General features: G+C 48.4%; 1 protein-coding gene across 1 annotated transcript in view; it reads right to left on the bottom strand.

Annotated features, from left to right (window-relative positions):
* Positions 1-23,005, bottom strand: part of LOC146185073 (uncharacterized) — a 91,962-nt gene that overhangs the window by 59,783 nt on the left and 9,174 nt on the right. Inside the window, exon 2 of the mRNA XM_084606054.1 lies at positions 1,405-1,559. Coding sequence (XP_084462180.1) covers positions 1,405-1,559 — 155 coding nt within the window. The remainder of the gene's footprint in view (positions 1-1,404; positions 1,560-23,005) is intronic.

Genomic DNA, 23,005 nt, shown 5'->3' on the forward strand with positions numbered 1-23,005 from the left:
AAAGACAGAACAGCCGAGGTTCAGGTCTTTGGAGAGCATGTGTAAACATCACCACCGCAAATGTTGGAAATCATATGACTTGCCAATTATTAAACCAACGAGGCAGCACTAATATCTAGGTGGCCCATAAAACTTTACGCGGAGTAGCTGTCACTCACTGGTTTATCTCCTCTCAAGCGCTTGGCGCGGCACGGCAGTCGTTCGCTTTGAGATGAAACTGGTTGGTTGGTTTCCTCTAGAGAGATTAACATAACCTGCCTTGATTCAAACACAGGAACTCGTTACCCTCAGAATGTCGCTTTCGTAATAATGCGATTAACGACGAAACAACATGATAGAGGATGACTAGCCGGCATATTATCACAGATCTCGGCCGCCTGCAGCGTCTAAAACACGGACACGACATTCGTTTTAATAGTCCCCGGCAGTCGGCGTGTATGCCTACAATGGTTGTCGAACCCGCGTGATCTACGTAGCACACGTAACATTGCTTACTGCTTCAAATGACTGGATAAATGTTGAGTTCTGACTAAGAAGATATATAAATACAGAGGTTCGCGCCAATGCGAAGCATTATAGACAACTTTTATAGTAAGGCTAAATCAAATGAATGAAAAGGAAGTGCCACGCTTGTACCTCGGTGGAGTACTCCCAAATGAATAGGCAGATATTAGTGTGGGCAGGAAAAAAAGGAACAGTAAAAATGCCTTGCCCGCATCTCCTATTAGCTCAGTTGGCTTAATGCATAGCCAGTGAAAGGAGTCACGTTTATCACTGCGCCAGGGCCTTGCATATGTGAAGTGGTAAAGAAACTTGTATGTGCACTTGGTAATCTTTGTTGTTCAGTGTCTCTCATCGCTTTTTGTTTTCTTTGGTTCTCCCTGTTTAATAAGCCGAGAGAATCAACATTAACTTGCCCAAATCGCAGCCTCAATCTATTTCGTTGGCAAGTACAACATGCGCATAGTGAGCCCGCTAGTTCATCCCTCCTGACTTGTTACTCTCATACTGAAAGTGCAATATTCTCTTTCCTCGCTCCCTACAAACTGCTGCAGACAGCTCGTGTATGTAGAGCCTTCCGGTAAAAGCTTCACGCAAACGGTGCAATGAAGTCAGTTGGCGACGCCAGTTAGGCGTGAACACCCTCGTTCATAGACCAACTTTTTTAGAACTTACTTTTTTATATCCTCTTTGGTTACATTTTTTTTCCTTTAAAGTCACCCTACCTCCCTCCCCTCTTTCTTTTTTTTTTTTTTTTTTTTACAACCCCGTCCGAAAGTAAAAAGTGTTCCTGAAAAATTCGCTAAATGATGAGAAATGGTGAGCAGTGCTCGCCCCAGTATTGAGAACAGTGCGTGTGACAACTCCAGGCCGCAGCGGCAGGAAAGCGCATTCAGCACTGACCCTGTCGCGGTGTGCCGCCGGACCCCGGTCTCCGTTTCCACTTCCGGTGCCGGTGCGCCTGCTAGCCGGCCAGTCTTGTTCTGACGGAGGTGACGCCAGGCCTTCCCCGAGACCGGGTTGGGGGGCGGCGGCGGCTCCGCGCTTGTTGGGCCGACCTGCGAAGTGCCGGACAAAGGGGTTACCACTTCGTCAGAGCGGATTCTTTTTGTTCCATAACGTGAAGTGCAGCATTGCATGGCGTCTCGATGGAACAGAGGTGCTAAACAACAAGGAGGGGTGGGACGCGCCACCCTCTTCGGACGTTTCGCCACGCGACGCTGCATCTGTGAGTGACGAACACGAGGCTCAGAAGGGGCCTTCACCGCAATGTGGGTATGTAGTGTGGCCAGCTTGTGAAATATAAATCCGTTACCGCCTTCAAATGTTTTCAGCTTTATCTCTCTCTCTCTCTCTCTCTTTCCGTTTTATTTTCTTTTGAACATAAAATGTTGCAACGATCCCATTTACACAGACGCATGTTTAGCTTTTAAAAGCCGCTAAACGCTGCAGCATGCTTAAGGAAAAAAAAATAGGGTGATCAATTTGTTTGATGCGAAGGAAATGCGAAAGCATACGCCTTCACTTATGTGGTAATAAGGGGTACATTAATGACTTTCGTTGTATCCGAGACTTCGTTGTGTCCAAGTATTCCGTCAAGTCCCAGTGTTTCGTCTCTCCCATCTCTTCCGTACAAGAAAAAAGGGAACACTTCCCACTTTCTTTTTCCACTTCTAAACAGGTGGCTGCTCGTTGTGCCAATCGCGATAGGTGCACGACAGACGCCAGAAGCCTCAAGCAGAGGGCGCACGGTCTTCGCCTTAATTAGGGTCCTAGCCTTAATGCTGCTTGCGTCTGGAACAGACCTCAACCAAAGAAATGTTCGCACTCCACTTTTTTCCTCAAGTATCTAAGCCAACAATTGAGCTCACAAACATGTACCGTTCACTTGTAATGTGCTGTACGATAATAATTTAAATCATTCCAGTAACACAGCTTAGTGTACAGAAATGGGTTCGTAGAAATAGTGTACACGCGAACTTTTTTGCCAAGGCAGTACGTGTGGCCCGTATGCGCCAAAGGCTCGAAAACAGGTACTCGCATGCGAAGGCAGGTCAAGGCCGTAAGTATAGGCGTTATATAAAGCCGGACTATCGGTCTGCTGCTGTAACTCATCGCCGTCAGCGCCTATCGTCCGCGACAGCGCGTTCCGGCTAAAGGACCGGCCTTGGCACAGCTTGGTTTTCAAACCCATGAGTGCGCCGTATAGTGCATTCATTTGTATCCCTCCGATAAGAGCGTAATCCGGGCGGATTTTCTCCGCCGTTGGCGATAAACGCCGCTGCGGCTGCTCGCTCACCAAAATTGGTTCTCCAGCAGCCACCTATAACTCAAGGCCGCCAGAACTCTCGACAGTTGTGTGCTCTGCGATAGCTGTATATGCTAGATTTCTTTGTTAGCAGCAGTTCGCTTTTTGTTCGCTTGTATTATCAAGAAATGCGTTCAATGATTAGAGCGTCGGAAAAATTGACATTGCTAACCCGCAGATGCTGCATAAGGAAACATTTTCTGCGAGGTGTGAAGTTTCTATCTTCCGGCAGCTCTAGTCACTCCGACGACTGAATTCGAAGAGAAGCGCTTGATGTTTGCTTCGCTCGAGAAAGCAGTGTCGGGACTTAGCAGGCCCTCGTCGCTGGTGGTATAGCGCTCTGGTTTGGAAGGCGACAGTTTGAGCGGCACTAAAGAGAAAAATGGGAAAGTACGCTCTTACAGCCCGATGAGCCAGTCCTGCTCTTTCGCGCTGTATGTCGCGTTGAAGCGTATTTCCACGGGTGCCGTGATGCAGGCCACGAGGCCCTTGGGCGCTCGCGCACCGCCTAGGTGGCCACACCGCGAACCGCCGATTCCGCGGGACCTAAGCCGATCTTTATCGCGGAGCATATACGTGTCTGCTCGAGTCGAAACTTGGCCAAGAGCCACACTTGTAAGACGTGTACTCGGCGCGCGAGACAAGGCGTGGGCAGACAGCACATCAACGGCTACACGTCGACTCGTTTGAGCAAACAGAGCTAGAACCTCCCACTATACAGAAATGCTTCATTGTTGCACTTACAAACACATTGAACTCATGGCACCAAAACAATAAAACTGAAAAAGTGGGCACTTAAGACCAAGAATTCTCACAGTAATACGGTATGGTTTGGTCTATGTGGCTTAACGTCCCACAGCGACTAAGGCTATGAGAGACGCCGTAGTGGAGGGATCCGGAAATTTCGACCACTTGTAGTTATTTAACGTGCACTGACATCGCGCAGGACACGGTCGTTTAGCTTTTCGCCTCCGTTGAAAAGCGGCCGCCACAGCCGAGATTTGATCCCGCATCCTTTGGCATGGCATGGCATGGCATGGCATGACATGGTGTGGTATGGTATGGTATGGTATGGTATGGTATGGTATGGTATGGTATGGTATGGTGTGGTATGGTATGGTATGGTGTGGTATGGTGTGGTATGGTATGGTATGGTATGGTGTGGTATGGTATGGTATGGTATGGTATGGTATGGTGTGGTATGGTATGGTATGGTATGGTATGGTATGGTGTGGTATGGTATGGTATGGTATGGTATGGTATGGTATGGTATGGTATGGTGTGGTATGGTATGGTATGGTATGGTATGGTATGGTGTGGTATGGTATGGTATGGTATGGTGTGGTATGGTATGGTATGGTATGGTATGGTGTGGTATGGTATGGTATGGTATGGTGTGGTATGGTGTGGTATGGTATGGTATGGTATGGTATGGTATGGTATGGTGTGGTATGGTGTGGTATGGTATGGTATGGTATGGTGTGGTATGGTATGGTGTGGTATGGTATGGTATGGTGTGGTATGGTATGGTGTGGTATGGTATGGTATGGTATGGTGTGGTATGGTATGGTATGGTATGGTATGGTGTGGTATGGTGTGGTATGTTATGGTGTGGTATGGTATGGTATGGTATGGTATGGTATGGTATGGTGTGGTATGGTGTGGTATGGTATGGTATGGTATGGTGTGGTATGGTATGGTATGGTGTGGTATGGTATGGTATGGTGTGGTATGGTATGGTATGGTATGGTATGGTATGGTATGGTATGGTATGGTATGGTATGGTGTGGTATGGTATGGTATGGTGTGGTATGGTATGGTATGGTATGGTGTGGTATGGTGTGGTATGGTATGGTATGGTATGGTATGGTATGGTGTGGTATGGTATGGTATGGTATGGTATGGTATGGTGTGGTGTGGTATGGTATGGTATGGTTGGTATGGTATGGTATGGTATGGTGTGGTATGGTATGGTATGGTTTGGTATGGTGTGGTATGGTGTGGTATGGTATGGTATGGTGTGGTATGGTATGGTGTGGTATGGTATGGTGTGGTATGGTATGGTATGGTGTGGTATGGTATGGTATGGTATGGTATGGTGTGGTATGGTATGGTATGGTATGGTATGGTATGGTATGGTATGGTATGGTATGGTATGGTGCACGGGGTTTAACCATCCGAAGCTGAAAATGGCATATGGCCGTAATGGATGGGTCAAGACTGATTCGGCCACCTGGAGTTCTTCAACGTGCACTGTCATCATAATACAATAGTGTATCTCTTGCATATCGGCTCCATCGACATGGGGTCGCCGCGGATCGGCTTCAGTCGCGATACCTTGGGATCAGAACTCGTGTTCTTAGTTGTAGTGCTCGGAAATACGTGAATAGATAAGAACAGATGTACATGGCGACTAGGAGCAGTATTTAGCGAAATGTTTGACACTTTTTTTTTTAATTTCTGAAACAGCAAAAATACGGGAAGCGCTTTGCGCTGGATGCCTTTTCTTTATTTGGCTTCGAAGACAAGGACAAGGAAGACTAGAAGGAAACTTTCACCAGACAATGCACAAAGGAAATGGGCGTGTTCGGCAAAGAGTTGCGATCTCGAAGACAGACCAGCATATGATCCTCGTACAATGGTTTCCTCACCACTGAAAAATGAACAAGAGGAAAACCAAAGATCCGGCCAAATACCTCAGCACGTAGCTCTCGTGAAACGTTGCAGGAGTCGATTTCTCCTCCTTTGTTGGCAGGAGCCTGGATTGTTGAGCGAATACCGCTAACACAGGACAAGTGACCAGGGCAGAGGCTCACCAGCACTTGCATCAGAAACTATACTCGAGCCCCGTAAACGCAGCCACCAGTAAACGTGTTGCCGCTCGCCGTGGGGCGAGGTGCACTAGGCAAAACCCGGAACGTGCTTCTAGGACGGCGCGGGACATCGGTCGGCCTGCGCTGCAGCGTCGGGTTTCACCTCGGCGACGGCCGTGAGAACGAAGGCTCGCAGACGTGCCCGTCGGTGAATGGTTCCCCTCCCAGAGCACGCCGCTTGGCCCACAAGTGGCGATGAACCGCTTGGCGCCGGACCATGCATACATTTCAAGTAGCGTGCAGATCGCGTCGATACCCCACAATGCGCACACTTCGGAATTCTCGCTTCTCGAATGACGCGGCAGAGGTCGCGACCCTTGGCTCTCGAGAGATGCGTGCCTTCTTCTCTCTTCGGAAGGGGTTGGCGAGCAGGTTATTGATGCGACGTGGATTCTCTAGCTTGTTTACACACAGCTTCAGTGATGCGGCGGCGGAGGCGACATACGGATGTATGAAGAAGAGAATGCATGACATATAACTTGACTATAATTTAGACTCTATATATATATATATATATAAATATATATATATATATTCAATAAAGATATTGATAAATTTCACGCAGACAGGGAATGGGACTCGCATCCTGAGTCAGCAGTACGCCAGGCATGATCACATTTACTTTGGTGTTCTCAAAAACTTGCTATGAAGGTATGTATATGTCATGTGAGAGAGTTATCCTAGCCTTTTAGGAGCATATTCTTTTTAGTGCTGTAACCGACTCCATTACCGTCTGCACAAGCGGGGACACAAACTCGAGTTCTATGCAAGTCAGGCGTTATAGTCTATGGTGACATAGAGTTAATTAAGGCTTCCCTTTTATATGCTTCGTTTTCTGTGACGTAATGAAAAGATCAGCCAACCTCACCACGTATGAAAATTTAAGGTCCGACAACTATTGTGCGGTTCTCGCTACCCTTAGAACTCTAAATCTCATGTTGATCTTGGCATGTGCGCGGGGTGTTTTTCGTTTCTTGAATCGTTTTTCTACGAGTTAAGTGCGTAACCATTCGATTGGTGACTATCCTATTTTACTAAAACAATGTCGAGCAAGAAATTACCCTGCGTCGAGGCAAGAGAGAGGGAAAGGAGTAAGTGGCTAAAATAATCGGATAAGAGCACACTGGTCTTCTTGCCCCATGGAGTGCGCAGCAAGCGCTGTACATTAGAGCACGCCCTTGATGGTGTCATTATGCGGCAAGCTGCAAGCGCACCCCTTCTGCTCACCTCTATTTTCCATGCACTTCTTCACGGAAGCACTATATGTGATCCCCCAGATGCCCTCACTGTGGCGACGATCCTTACACCGAACTAATATGCTTTACAACGGAATACCTGACCAAGAAAGTTAGCCCACTTTAATAAAGACCACTCTTTTCCGGGCCTTCGACATTTATGATCACGCGAATGGGAGAGCCATTACATCACCGACCTCTAGAGCCGAAGGCTTCATCACATTCGCCTGCGTGGTCCCTGCATGCTTGGCACAAACGCGTGTCGTGTCGTTCGTGCTCGCTGACACGCGCGCCCCACGCCGCTCCGGGGTTAAGGCCAGGCCCGGCTACTGGCTCGGGTCCAGGGGATAGCTCCTCGGCGCGTTTGTGAACTTCCCAGCGCCCCGGGCTGCTTTTTCCACTTCGTGCGGATGCCACAAGGCGCGGGAGAACAGCTGCATGTGTTGCTCCGGTGCCAGAAACCGGGCCGCAATCCACCCACGAAGCAGCTGGAGTACAAACTTCGTCTCCCTTCCCTCTTGCCGTCGTTAATAGCGGGCCAGTGAATGTGGAGCGAAATAACTTCAGCGACAAGATCGTCAGACGGGCCCAAAAAAGCTTTCCCCACAGCGCGCCATGACGATGGAGGTCGAAGTGTGGGCGCTGCAGTTTTCTTCCGCTCCGAAAGTTTCCCGTTGCCTGCAAGTATTCAGCACGCTTGGGTCTGCAAATCCGGCGAAGCGGTCAGCACCCACCAGCCACAAACAGTGTGCAATCATTACTGGAAGCGACTGAAGAATGGGCAGTTGCGTGTACTGGAGGGATACGCATACACATGCAATACCGGTGATATACTTGCTAGTGTTGACGATGCCGAGAAGAAGCGAAATATGAACAGCACACTTTTTCTTCTAATCTGACTTTCGCTTATTTCTTAAGGCATCGACCAAGTGATTCACTTTAGGCTGGCAAAGTAAACAAGACACTTCGCAGCTCGCTTCTCGCCTTTCGTTTCTTATCATACAGCCTATAATTAGCGCCTCCTCCGACGTACGTCTACGAAAACTTTCGTAGATGGATTCACTGCAAAAACCAATAGTATGGTACATATATATATATATATATATATATATATATATATATATTGTAATAGGGCGTTTATTGACGCTCAGATGGAGAGCTGTGAGGACAGGACCTTGCAACGGCGAGCCCAGCGTACTTCTTCTTCGTCGCACAACGCACAGGTGCATGTCGATGGTGATGACTATCACAGTACATTTTCCCCCCGGGTAAAAAAAGGAGCCATCCTGGCGACTTATGGCGCGGAAAGCACAGCGGGGTCATAGAATGGCTTCAATCGGTTCACGTGAACTGTTTCACGACCACGGCGACGCAAGTCCGCAGAGGGCGTGACGGGCTCAACTACGTAGTTGACTGCAGATGTTTGCTGGAGGACCCTATATGGCCCGTGGTAGCGAGCAAGAAACTTCTTTGAAAGGCCAGGGGTTGTGGAGGGCACCCAGAGCCACACCAGTGTGTCCGCGAGATATGGCGAAGCTTCGCCGGTATCACGGAGGTATTTTTGTTGCCACTGATTTTCTGTTGTGAGAGAGCGGGCGAGCTGACGGCATTCTTCTGCGTACGTGACGGCATCGGATAGCGGGGAAGATTTGGAAACGTCAGGGCGGTAGGGAAAAAGTGTGTCCATAGTACAGGGTGGCTCGCGCCCGTAAAGGAGAAAGAATGGAGAGAATCCAGTAGTGGCCTGTGTCGCGGTGTTATATGCGTAAGTAACAAACGGTAGAACTTGGTCCCAATTGGAATGGTCGGTGTTCACGTACATAGCCAGCATGTCACCGAGAGTGCGGTTAAAACGTTCTGTCAGTCCATTCGTCTGAGGGTGGTACGAGGTAGCGGTGCGGTGTATGATGCGGCATTCTTTCAGGAGAGCCTCAAGAGCGTCTGATAAGAAAACGCGTCCGCGGTCACTGAGCAGTTCGCGAGGGGCACCATGGCGAAGAACCAGGTTTTTCAGAATAAAGGAGAATAAAGGCAGCCACGTCGGCCCCGCCGGGGTGGTGCAGTGGTAAGACGCCCGACTACTGTGCCGGAGTTCCCGGGATCGAATCCCGGCCTCGGCGGCTGCGTTTCGATGGAGGCGAAACGAAGTGGCGTCCGTGTGCTGTGCGATGTCAGCGCACGTTAAAGATCCCCAGGTGGTCGAAATTACTCCGTAGCCCTCCACTACGGCCCCCCTTTCTCTCTATCCACTTTCACTCCCACCTTCATCCCTTCCCTTACGGCGCGGTTCAGGTGTCCACAGAGCAAGTGTGACAGATACTGCGCCTTTCCCTTCCTATGAACCAACCAACCAACCAACCAACCAGCCACGTCGCGTGCGGAAGCAGAGGGCAATGATGATGTCTCAGTGTAGCGGGTTAGATGATCCACTGCCACGATAATCCAGCGGTTGCCAGCTGAAGTTGTAAGAAGGGGACCGTATAGATCTATGCCGACACGATCAAACGGACGGGCAGGACAGGGCAACGGCTGCAACGAAGCAGAGGACTTGAGAGGAGTTTTTCGGCGTTGGCAAGACTGGCAGGAGCGGACAAAATGGCGGACAAAGCGGTACATTCCACGCCAGAAGAAGCGTAGACGCAAGCGCGTGTAGGTTTTCAACACTCCGCCGTGGGCGCACTGGGGATCAGTATGGAAAGCAGCACGAATTTCGGCGCGGAGATGACGGGGGATGACTAAAAGCCACTTCCTTCCGTCGTGAAGATAATTGCGGCGATAGAGCAGCCCGTCACGAATTGAAAAATGGTGAGCTTGGCGGGCAAGCGCCCGAGACAGACGACCTGGAGAGTGACTTGAAAGAAAGTCCGGAAGTGTAGATATCCACGGGTCGCGCCGCTGTTCCGTGGCCATGTCAATAGTGGCAAGCGAAGACAAATCGTAGGCGCAGATCTCATCAGGCAACGAAGAGGGAGGCAGCGGTGAGCGCGAAAGAGCGTCCGCGTCAGTATGCTTGAGGCCTGAGCGATATATGACACGAATGTCATACTCTTGGAGGCGAAGAGCCCAGCGAGCAAGGCGGCCGGACGGGTCCTTGAGGGACGCCAGCCAGCACAGAGCGTGATGATCAGTGACCACATAAAATGGTCGGCCATAGACATACGGACGGAATTTGCCGATGGCCCAAATAATGGCCAAGCATTCTCTTTCCGTAACAGAATAATTGGACTCTGCCTTGGTCAAGGTGCGGCTTGCGTACGCCACCACATAGTCTCGGATACCAGGTTTGCGTTGGGTGAGAACGGCGCCTATCCCAATACCGCTAGCGTCAGTGTGAATCTCAGTTGGCGCATTCGGGTCGAAGTGGCGGTGGATGGGAGGCGAAACCAAAAGACGGCGTAAAGTGTTGAAGGCGTCATCACAAGCAGGTGTCCATGCGGAGAGGTCGGAGCTACGGGAGAGGAGCTGGATGAGAGGAGCAATAATAGAGGCGAAATTTAAGATGAAGCGGCGAAAGTAGGCGCATAGGCCAATGAAACTTCGTAGCTGCTTCAGTGATTTTGGGCGTGGGAATTCGGCAACTGCACGAAGTTTGGTGGGATCGGGAAGAATGCCATCCTTAGAAACGACATGACCTAGAATTGTTAGTCGGCGAGCAGCAAAGCGGCACTTCTTCAGATTCAGTTGGAGGCCGGCGGTAGCGAGACAAGTGAGAACGTCCTTCAGTCGGAGCAGGTGGGATTGAAAATCGGTAGAAAAGACTACGATATCATCGAGATAGCAAAGACAGGTTCGCCACTTGAATCCACGAAGCACAGTGTCCATGAGGCGTTCAAATGTGGCCGGGGCGTTGCAAAGCCCAAAGGGCATGACGTTGAATTCATATAATCCATCTGGTGTGATGAAGGCAGTTTTAGAGCGGTCAGCGTCAGCCATTGGCACCTGCCAGTAGCCAGATCGTAAATCCAACGAGGAGAAAAACTCGACGCCCTGCAAGGAGTCTAGTGCGTCATCGATGCGTGGCAGAGGATAGACGTCCTTGCGCGTGATCTTGTTGAGCCGGCGGTAGTCGACACAAAACCGGAAGGAGCCATCTTTCTTAGGTACCAACACAACTGGAGACGCCCAGGGACTGTGGGATGGCCGAATGACACCCCGACGGAGCATGTCGTCCACATGATCAGCAATTACTTGGCGCTCCGAAGCCGACACGCGATAGGGGCGCTGGCGCAAAGGTGTAGTTTTACCGGTGTCGATGGTGTGCTCTACGACAGACGTGCGGCCCAAGTCAGCTTGAGGAAAGTCGAATGAAGAAGCGAAGTTCTGCAAGAGGGCGACAAGTTGATCACGTTGCGCAAGTGGAAGATCAGCATCAATAGCATGTTGGAAAACGTCGGAGGGCGTCGAAGCGGTCGCAACATCGCAAGAGCACAGACTAACGTCGAAGGAGGGGGTTGAGTCAGCAAGAGTGGTGATATGACTGGGATCAAGCTCTTCAAGACGTCCAATGCATTCGCCACGGAGCAGGACTGCTGGGCAAGAAAATGGGTTCGAGGCGTAAAGTGCACTCTTGCCGTCTTGAATTTCGAGAACAGCGAACGGAAAAAGGAGGCAGGGATGACGGGTGGTGGCTTCGGAAGGTGTAAAAATCGCAGTCAAAGGAGTTACCCACTCACAAGACAGTGGTACGAGGGCAGCAGAGAACGGAGGAATGTCGGTGTCATGGGCGACGAGAAGTTTTGCAGTGCGGGGAGGGGTATCACAGAAGGGGGCATCACAGAGGGGGGCGAAGGCAATTTGTGCACGAGCACAGTCAATAACGGCTTGATGAGTCGATAGAAAATCGTATCCGAGGATGATATCATGCGAGCAGTTCGGCAGAACAATAAACTCGATGGGGTACAAGACGTCTTGAATGAGCACACGGGCTGTGCAAGATGCGGAGGGGTGAATGTGCTGTGATGAGGCGGTGCGGAGCGAAAAGTCGGAAATCGGAGTGGTCACTTTGCGAATTCGACGGCAGAGCGCTTCACTGATGACGGAGACGGCTGCACCGGTATCGACGAGAGCGAGAACTGTGGCGCCTTCTACAGAAACTTTGATAACATTAGCGGGACGGCATGGAGGACTTGAGGAATTCGAAACAAGCGCAGTTCTTGCCCCCGGAACTGCGACTGTTAGTTTCCCTCAACGGTGCTGGTAGAACGTCGTAGCATTGGAGAAAGCGATCGGCGCCGAGGAGAATGTGATCGACGAGTGGTATAGGTTTGGCGATCTTGTGGGACAAATTGAGAACCGGGCGGAATCATTTGCGAGCGTGAGTCGGTATCGTACGGGTAAAATCGAATGTCAGGCTGTGAAGGTTGGAGGCGCTGGCGACAAAGGCGCGCAACATGGCCCGGCCGACCGCAGGCATAGCAAATCGGAAGGTTGTCCGTAGTACGCCAAGGTTTCATAGGATGTGGGCGCAACCTTGAGGGTGGGGCTTGAAACGAAGGCTCAGCATGCGGCGGTGAACGGTAGGCAGGGACCTGTACATAGGAGCCAGACGTGGGCGAAGGTGGTGGCCTAGCCGTTACTTGGGCATACGTGAGAGGTGCCGTCACAGGCGGCACCACGGGGTTGGACGGCAAGGCATCAGCGACGTGTTCTTGCACGACACGGCGTATAGCAGGGGCCAAAGATGGAGCCAGTTCAGGAACGAGGCGGCCCGAGTCGTGAAAATGGGGAAGGAGTGAGATTTGACGTGCGACCTCTTCACGAATAAAATCTTTGATCTTTTGATTCAGCGGGCTCCCTTCAGAAGTTGGCGAACCACCCAGGGCTAATGCGGATACGCCTTCGTCGCACACACTGGAGCGGCGCCTAGAAGCGCGCCGCTTGCGGAGCTCGTCGTAGCTCTGGCAAAGCTTCACGAGTTCACTAACGCTGGTGGGATCTTTCGCTACCAGCATCTGGAAGGCGTCCTCAGAAATGCCCTCGAGGATGTAGCGGATTTTGTTTGCTTCCGGCATGGCCGGGTCGACTCGTTTGCAGAGATCAACGACGTCTTCTATGTAGCTGGTAAAGGTCTCATCAGCGCGCTGAACACGATCGTGTAAACGTTGTTCGGCACGAAGCTTACGCACTGCCGGGCGGCCGAACACTTCCGCGAAATTCTTTTTAAATGTCGACCAAGATGACAGGTCAGCCTCATGGTTGCGAAACCAGAGGTTCGCCACGTCCGTCAGATAGAATATGACGTTACTGAGCTTGTATGAGTCATCCCACTTGTTGTAGGTGCTTACTCTTTCATAGGATGACAGCCAGTCGTCGACATCTTGATCGGCCGTGCCGCTGAACAGGCAAGGGTCACGCTGGCGCACGACGCCAGCACACATGATCGTGGGTGGAACGGCCGGCAGCGTCGAAGTGTCTTGCATGGCGGTCGTAGAGGTACGGCTTCGCAGTTCCAGTTTGGGTGGGATCGTTTCCGGCACCTCCGCCAATTGTAATAAGGCGTTTATTGACGCTCAGATGGAGAGCTGTGAGGACAGGACCTTGCAACGGCGAGCCCAGCGTACTTCTTCTTCGTCGCACAACGCACAGGTGCATGTCGATGGTGATGACTATCACAGTACAATATATATATATATATATATATATATATATATATATATATATATATATATATATATATATATATATATATATATATATATATATATATATAGTCGATAAATGGAGATAAATGGACAACTAGTTCGGTGATATAAGTTGTACTCTATTATCTTTTATTTCAACCCCTGATATGCCCGATTCTATATCCACATACTGATTTTACGAAGATGTTACCCCATAAAGCGAGAGCACAGCATGAACTGTACTCAAGAAATCATTGTGGATGGATGGACTAAACTTTAATGTCCAACAGATAAGGTGATCTACCCACCCCCCGACACGCAGGTCAAGGGGCGGGTGCCGCCGCCTCAGAGGCAGGCCGGGAGGTCTTGGGTCCCAGCAGCCTCTTCAGCCAGTTGGACGAGTAGGAGCTGGAGCTCAGGGTCCGAGCTGCACAGCAGGGTCTCCCAGGTGTCTCTACAGCCTATATTGTTCGTCCTCCTGGGAGAATACGGGCATTCCCATATTATGTGGTCGAGGGTCCCTCTCGCCCCACAAAGATTGCACTTGTCACTCCTAGCCTCAGGGAACATGTGGTTCGCCATAACCGGGTGCGGATATGTATAAGTTTGCAGTCGCCTCCACGCAACTGCTTGTCTGCTGTTTAATTTCGGGTCTGGTGGGGGTACCAGTCTACGATCCAATCTGTAGTGCTGCGTGATCTCCCCATATTTTAGCAAGCGCTCTCCGCTTCCTCGGTCATCAAGTGGCCCTGTAGCGGCTCGGCGGTAGAGATCTCGAGCCAGCTTGTGGGCCGCCTCGTTGCCGGGGACGGCTTCGTGCGCAGGAGTCCAAATTATTTGAATTTTCCTATCCAACTTTTTCTGGCCTAGGATTCTGGCTGCTAAGGGCGAGATCCTGCCCTTGCTAAAATTTTGTATGGCAGTTTTGCTGTCACTTATGACAAACTTTAGGCAAGTGGTTGCGACAGTTCATTGAATAGACGAGCCAAGGCCATCTTGGATAATATTGTAAAGCATAGGACAAGAATAAATCAAGGAGAAACGACAAAGGGTAAACAACGTTATAAATGATCACACAATGTCCGGCAGCCATTACTGCCCAGTATTACCTTCATGCAAGTAAAGCTGAGGCACCCTCGACCCCTGTAGATAACATACATGCAAAAAAAAAAAAAAACGCCGTTAGTTCGCTACCATGTAAAAAAAAAATGTTCCACCTTCAAACCGAGTTCATACCTTGTAAGTGCTGATAGGCTTTTGCCAGTGTCAGCGTCGCATAAGTGATTGCATTTAAAAGTTACTTTGCAGGGGAGTACCAAATACAGTTGCATTGAACGAAGTTTGATGTCTGAAAATCGCAAATATGTTGTTATATATATTTTTTTTGTTTTTGTTTTTTTACCGAGAAAAGAAGTATACAGCTAGAAAGTTACGGAGAAGCGAAAAACATTTGCAACACCAGCAAGAATTCCGGTTTGGAGCCATAATTCGGTCAAGTGAATTTCTCGCCAGCCATGGTTAATCGTTTTTATCGATGAACTAGTATCTATGGGCCAGTATCAACAGCCGAGTAGCGCAGAAAAAGGAAGAAAGCAGCACACCGAGGAGAATGCGATATGCTTCTTCTCTCTCTACACAAGTGGCCCACTCGGCCTGCCTGAAGCTGACATGCTCAGGAACTTCATTAGCACAGTCCAACGGCAATCTCTGAAGGTCATTCGCATCCTTTACGAACGGTGAGGCTACCATGTCATCGGAGAAACCACTCGCAATGTGAAAGGTAGTATATTAGGGTGTCCCAATCTTAACGCTGGTAAACAGCGCGGCATATCAACACATTCTTCAAAAAGCCCTCTAATGCCCAAGCAAGCCCACGTTATTTTTTAACGACACTTGTTATAACTTAGAGCTAATCTAAGTATTGACCTTAATGTATTTTTTGACTGAGGAAAAAAAAAAGCCTTTTTGATAAGATGCGTCACAAGCGACCATTAGCAAAAATTTCAAAAATAAACTTGAGTGGTTTTGTATTTCACTGCATCATAATTTTCCTTATTAATTGGTCTCAGCGTGTTCTTGCTAACAATTGCTCTTGCAGTTTCACCCCGTCATCTCCGTTGTACCGCATGGTACCGTACTTCGCCCTCTTCTTTTTCACGCACACGTAAGAATGATCCGCCGAACTGCAGTTCCTCTAATGGCCATCTTTTTACGAAAGACTGCGTTATTTCCCGTTCCAGATACGACCCTCCTTATAATTTAGCTTTCCAGAACGATTTGGCAAATGCTGAGCAAACCTGTCAAAATTTTTTACTCCGAATGTTAGCAAAACTATTCTGATAACACCTTTCACAGACTTTAGTACTACTTTTGGCACGACTACTTAAATAACGTCACGGCTATCTCTTCAATATCCTCTTTAAAATATTTGAAGACCCCGCCGGGGTGGCGCAGTGGTTACGGCGCTCAACTACTGTTCCCAAGGACGCGGGATCGAATCCCGGCCTCGGCGACCGCTTTTCGATTGAGGCGAAAAGTAAGGCGCCCGTGTGCTGTGCGATGTCAGTACACGTTAAGAAACCCCAGGTGGTCGAAATTTCCGGAGTCCTCCACTACGGCGTCTCTCATAACCCGAGTTACTCTGGGACGTTAAACCCTACAAACCAAACCAAACCTCTCTCTCTCTCTAGGCCCACAATTTCTAGCGATCTTGCATGCTTTTCTCACATTACATATGCTAACGATGTTAACGGCCCCCATGACTCCTTTCGATGTAACCTAGAGCACGCATCTTGCGCCACGGTGGCTCAGTGCTTACTCTTCTCGACTGCTCAAATCGAGTATGCGGAATCGAATCTGGACCGTGGTGGCCGCTTTTCGATCGACGCGAAAAGAAAGGCGGCCGTGTACTGCGCGATGTCAGTGCACGTTAAAATCTCAGGTGGTCGAAATTGTACGGAGCCTTTTCTGTTAACCTTGTTTAGCTATCCCCTCAGATAAAACCCTTCACCTCTGAAGTCTTCGAGGAATTGAGGCCCTAAATAAAGAAGGTGCAATGTTTCGACAAATACTGCAACTAAGGCGCGTTCTACTGATGGGCCGAGTGGTTTATTTTTCTTGTTCTCTGATTCACCATAAGTCGGAGGCTTATAAGCTATGTCTATGTATACCACCGACAATACCAAGATCTAAGGATCAAATCCCAGCAGCGACAACCGCATATTACCAAACGCGAGCGGAACACAAGAGGCTTCCGCGAGTTGCTCAACGGCAGTGCGCGCTACAGAATTGCGGGTGATCGAAATTATTCTGCAGCTCTTCATTACGCCATTTATCACATCCAAGGAATCGTTTTGGGGCCATTAAACCATAAACACCACATAGAATTCTATTTACACGTTCTAAGAACGAACCAACACAGCGTGCTTTGAGTAAGAAATGGCCAACCTACTATGGGATTCCACAGAGCTAATATTTGCTTAAACAGCTTAGAATTGATAAATACATGATACGTACAGCTATGGTTAGTGTATGCATATAAGGAATGTAAATTGAATAATAGCCATGTTAATTCAACAGGCAATATTAAAGGTATGCCGAGGACAACAGAGTCAGAACTATTTTCTCAGTATAGTATACTGATTCTCTTTGTCTTACGCTTTCGTGTCTCAGGCAGTAAAATTTGCATTTATCGCCCAGACAAAAAAAAAAAAAGAATTATTTAAAAAGCTTTTGCCAGCCGATTTGAACTCGTGTCTAAACAGAAGTATTGTCACCGCTGTGAAGTGAATGGTGGCGTAGTGTTGCCTTCGGGACCGGCACCCAAAAAATCTCTGTTGACGCACGCACTTTCAAAATTAATCAATGGTGGCGACGCCTGTCTTTCGTTTTTGTGGTGTTTCATACAGTCTGGAACTTCCGTTTTCGCTTAGTGCGAACTCGCTGAACTATGAACGCGGCACCCCATAAACACAGGTTAGCCGTTTGTCGCCAATGTCCCAGTGACCCGCATATTGTTCACTTCTAAGCACGGCCATCTGAATTCTGGTACGTAGTACAGCCTCGCACCAATTCCTACTGTGGTATAGACAAATGATTGCATTTGCGAAGCCTGTCCTGCTGAGTACACTTTTTTCAGAGAACATTCTTTTTTTTTTCTATTGCTAGCTATACAGTCCACGCAATTGTTACTGCTCCTAACGCTGTTTTCGTACTGTTTAGCGATAATGCACATGGCAGCTCGCATATTGACGTTGCAAACCCCTGCATATATTTGTTATCAATAAACTTTCATGATGTTTCTGGGTGCCACTTTCGCATGTTAGACTGCTCTTTCAAGATGTTATCTAACTTTTTCTCGGTTTATTCTATTATTGCGTTGCTTCCACTTTATTTTACCTATCCCTGTGCCCTTCCCCTCTCCCTTTACTGCCTTGATGCAAATATCAGGACACGCAGCTTTCTTTCCCTGCAACCTCCTCACAAACATTTGCATGTTAATGCAGGAAAATAAAGACGATTTTCTCCGCAGCACAATCAACGTTCTGGGTTGAAAAAAAAAAAAATGCTGGCGCAGATAACTTGTTTTGCGTCATTTTAAACTGATGCCAATTTTATTTTCCACATTAACTTTCAGAAATCAGATAAAATTTCGAAATCCAACAGTGTTTATCGCACCACGGACTGATGTTTCATGCGAATAAGCACTGGTAACAACTGTTCGCAAATGCGGTATTCGCACTGAATATAATATGATATCTAAAAAACAAGAAAATGCATGGCAAATTAATTCATTTTAGATGCCGATCAGTTGATCAGACAGTGTATTACAGAGGTGATTATTTTCGTCACAGTCTTCCACAATTAATGATTTTGCAGAGGAGAGTACCGGGCTCGTGCCAAAAAAAAAAAAAAAAAAAAAGTGCCGGCAAAAATACGCAAGTGATATCGTGTCCAGACTATGGCGCAACCGTTCGTTGTGCAGCGTTCAGCGGGACGTCATACCCATCCGCTGTCCATTCAGCGTCCATCTGTTAGCGAAGTTGCAGGCCAGTTTGCGACAGAGATTCGGACCGACGTCATATTTACTTCCAACTGCATCCCTTTAATCGGTAATGTCCACCGCGAAATGAGACAGCTGCTGCGCCTTCCTTATAAAAAAAAGTGAATTAAACAAAAGAATTAAAAAAATCGTAGAACGAAAGGGGCGTTAAAGGCGCTATCGCGTCTACATTGAAGGCTAAACATGAGCGTCGGCCTATTTTTTGTATTCAAGATGCGTATGTGCATTTTCCTTTTAAATATCATGCAACAGTGAAGGACTCCGTGTAATGTTTGATCCACTTGTTCAAGCGCTTAGTGACGTTGTATATGTGCATGAAGATCGCGCTCCCGGTTTCTACTGCTGATTTCGCAATTTTGAGATAAACTAGTAGTTAAGTATTTAATCACTAGACAAACTGCGACGGGGTATGTTACTCATATCAGAATGTAAAGACTGTTCTCAAGGCAAAGAGCTTCTGGACAGATGACCAACAAAAATGGCGGTTTTACTGCTATAATACTCTCCGATACCATCCTGCCTTAGTATAGAACATCAATTTTCGAAAATTCGCACTATAGCGGTAGTTTTACCATAGAAACCGCCCGCCGCCCTAGTGCGCTCAGTGCTTCCGAACGGGCGAGTGGAACCCAACATGCCGCCGAAGAGAGAAGTGCCTCCACCTTGAAAACGGAAGCGAAAGGTATCGAGGCACCCTAGTGAACGCATGAGTTATTAGATCCAGGAAAAACTCGAAACTCTCAAATGAACGGTACAGCTAAGGCTCTAAAAGAGCACGTAAGAAGCCGATGCGCAGCCAGGTGAATCAGGCCTCCTCACGCAAGACTGGATGTGTAAAAAAGTCATAGCACGTGGCCTCCCACTGAGAGCGCCACACGAATTCTGCGAGCACTCTGTGCATTGGTTGTACCTTCTTTATCGTGCAGTGCAAGACTTGCAGGACGCATAGTCAAGCTCTGCAACCAATCAACCTTTGCCGACTTGTGCCAGCGTAAACACTGAGAGTTCCGACCCATACATCACAGTGTTTGTCGCTTCGTTGACAAGGCTTGCGAATTCCAGGAAGGTTCCTCTGTTTTTAACCTCATGCGGAGGAACTTCCAAGTACTGAAGGCTCCAGCGGTCTTAGCTTATGCCTCCAAAATGACTTTGCCTCACACTCAAATGGCGCGACCAAACTCCTTCGGATCTACTAAATTAAGAATCGCTTCTGACACCTCACGAAGCTGTTGAATCAAACGTAAAGCCTCAAGCATGCTCGTTTTGTAAGAGAAAAAGAGAGCGACATCGTCAGCGTGGGCTGAAGTCTTAATCTTGCATTAATGTAGTATGAAGTTATGGATACCTGCACTGTTAGCAATACTGAGACAGAGGGGTTCCAGATATAGGGCAAACAACAGAGGCGACAATGGACAACAGCGGCGAAAAGATGATTTCAGTGACATAGGTTAGCTCCTGGTAAACAAGGTAGTCTTGTATAGGAGTCCTATAAGCACGGCCTTATTCCCCTCAGAAAAACGTCCCCAATATTTGGTTCCTCTAAGTCCACAAAGAAAAAATCGCGAGGAATTTATCAAACGCATTTGCGAGGTCAGTTTGAACAAGAGCTCTTCTGATACTGTGCCAAATGGATGCAAAACATGCAATATTGATATGTGTTAGGATACTGCAGTCTCTGATACTACAGTCCTGATGCGAACCTATACAATAAGTCCATGACAACTATCTGCGACGGCAGCGAAGAACTTAGGCAAGTAGTTCGTAATCAGCATTGCAGAGGGAAACTGGACGATATCCGCCTACAGCTTCAAATGATTAACAACTTTGATTTTTGGAATTAATATATTGACAAAGTTCGATGCCTGTTCATTCGACAAGGTTGAAGGGAGACTTTGTATGTTTTGAGGTAAATAAAAATAAAAATAGACATAAAGAGACAGTACTGGTCTTAATTCCTCTTCGCAGACCAGTCAGTTCAGTTCAGTCACGAAGAGTCGGACACGACTGAACGACTGAACTGAACTGAACTGACTGGTCTGCGAAGAGGAATAAGGCCACCGAACGCTGTCATAAGGCGGAACTGAAAATCTCCCTGAGCTTTTGAGAAGTGCAATCCAGGCAATAGTTCACGAAGCAGTACTTCTCGCAACCATGATCTGCCTGAACTTCAAATTAACAGCTTTTAGAGCTTCTAAATTTTGCGAACGCCTAGCGACAACCCAAATAGGTCTTCGAAATTATACGATAGCTTTCGCAACATGTCACTAAACGGAGCAAAGTAAACTTTCTTCTCTTCTTTCTTTTTTTTTCTTTTTTTGTAATGAACAAGAACACCCGTCACAATACATTTGAGGCACTAACTCTTGTTGTGCAGGGAGGCCTAGACTCGCAATAGGACGAAAGGATGCCAAGATTACTCGGGAACTGTCGCTCTCAAAGGTCGCAGTGCGAGGCGCTGCTTTGAGAAAAGTGAATTGTAGAGGGCCCTGTAAACTGAGGCAGCATATATTGCAATACATAGTACGTCTCTTAATCTATTCCGGCAACTCTCATCAAGCCTAACAATCTCCGCTACAAAACTTAGAAATAAAGCGCAAAGTCTAAAATGAATAGGAAGAGTGCTATAGCAAACAGACAAGACAACAAACGAACAAACGTACGAGCAAACAGTGATTTCTATTTGCGCACCCCAATATTCGCAACGAAGGGAGCAATCTATATCATGCTCTAAATCGGACTCCTGCTTAAAGAGTGCACTGGGTGGCCACCACTGACGAGAGGAGGTGTCAGTGTAGGTAAAGTCGGACCTCCTATCAAGGATGAAACACGTCAGCGCAGGATATGACTGCGACAAGTAGCTCGCGAAAGGACGGTACAAAATTTTGTGGATAAAAACTTGTAAGCCACCTATACAACATAGGTTTTCTCCCCATTCGCTTCCTGATTGATTATGCAAATTTCATTTCCTGCGCTGACACCGAAATAAGCGACCAAATAAATAAAACCACGATTCCTTTCAGCGCTAGCAAAGGTTTCGCTGAACAAAGCGTTTCAGAACCAGAAAAGAAGAGAACGATAGCTGTTTTGTCATAATTTGTATCTTTATGCACTGTGATGCAATTAGTCCACGTTGCCTCTCGGGCCCGAAAGTCAGTTAGCTCGTAGCCTGACAGAAACACGCACGCAAAAACATCGCACATTATTCTCCACCCTTCGGTAAGCGTTGTTGAAAAAAACTGTTGGAAACCAGGCGTCGCAGCTGACTAGCCTCAGGGACAAGGCTGTTCTGTAGAGCAGGGTCACGAAGTGGTCAGCGCGTGATCTTATCGTTGTTCTCCTACCTGCGGGTGTGTCAGCGTTACAAATCCAATCCAAGTCCCGTAGACGTGGGTACACGCGTCCGAAGCGTCGCACTGTTCGATTGGCGAACCGGGCGCGGGCGCCAGTGAACGACAGCGCGGGCCGTTCTGGGTGATGCGCACGCTGGTGGCTCCGGGCTTATGCAGGGGCCGAAACCACTACCACCGACGCCGTCGTAACGGCGTCGACGCTACCGGCCGCGGGGGGAAATTCTTCTCTAGAGGTGCCCAGGAAGAGGGAAGGGAGAAAGGCGTCCTATTTTTGGTGCCCCGGGTCCGTGAGTCAGAAGGGGCCACGGGCCCTGTTGATGCGTCCGGCGCAAGCGCTTTGTAGCGTCAGTGCCGAGACCGCGTTGGGAGCGAATAACAAACCATAACGCTAACGATGCCTACCACGCACGCGCACTGGTAGGAGCGAGGTGACGCTGGTGTGCCTACCGAGCGTCAGAGGGACGCTATGCTTGCAGCTATCTAGAGTCCAGAACCAAGGTCAGCGAAATAGTGTGTGCATGTGTAGACAATCAGTGACAGATCTCTTGCGAGGATGGAGTAGCACATAACGAGTTTCAAGCCTTGGTCAAGCAGAGAGCGAAGTGTCATGCTTAAAGTAGCGTGTCGTCAGTTACGTACCTTTGTTTGCCACGCAGAGTAGCACGCCAGCGATTTTTAAATGATGTCTGATTTCTTTTTATTTAATTGAAAGGTCTCTCTCTCTCCCTGTTGTTCACGTAAGAAAAGATATCGCAGCAGAAAAACATCCTAGTGGCAGTAGCTGATTTCTCTGACCTTTGCGCGATGGCAGAAATGCTGTCTTTAGGGTACACCAGGGGGGGGGGGGGGGGGGGGGGGGGGGGAGCTTGAAACGTCTCTGTCTGTCTGTCTCTCTCTCTCTCTCTTTAATCCTTCTCTACGCTGATTCCTCTTCAGCGAGCACAGTTTCATCGCAGTCCTCTTCATACAACAGCGCACCGCTAACACGGGAGAGAAGACCAGAAAGAGCCCACGCGAGTGGAAAACAATTTTCTCTAATGGACGCATTGCTACCGA

This window comes from Amblyomma maculatum, chromosome 6 (genome assembly GCF_055883805.1).
Source record: "Amblyomma maculatum isolate TAMU_Amacu chromosome 6, ASM5588380v1, whole genome shotgun sequence".
Taxonomy (NCBI): Eukaryota; Metazoa; Arthropoda; class Arachnida; order Ixodida; family Ixodidae; genus Amblyomma; species Amblyomma maculatum.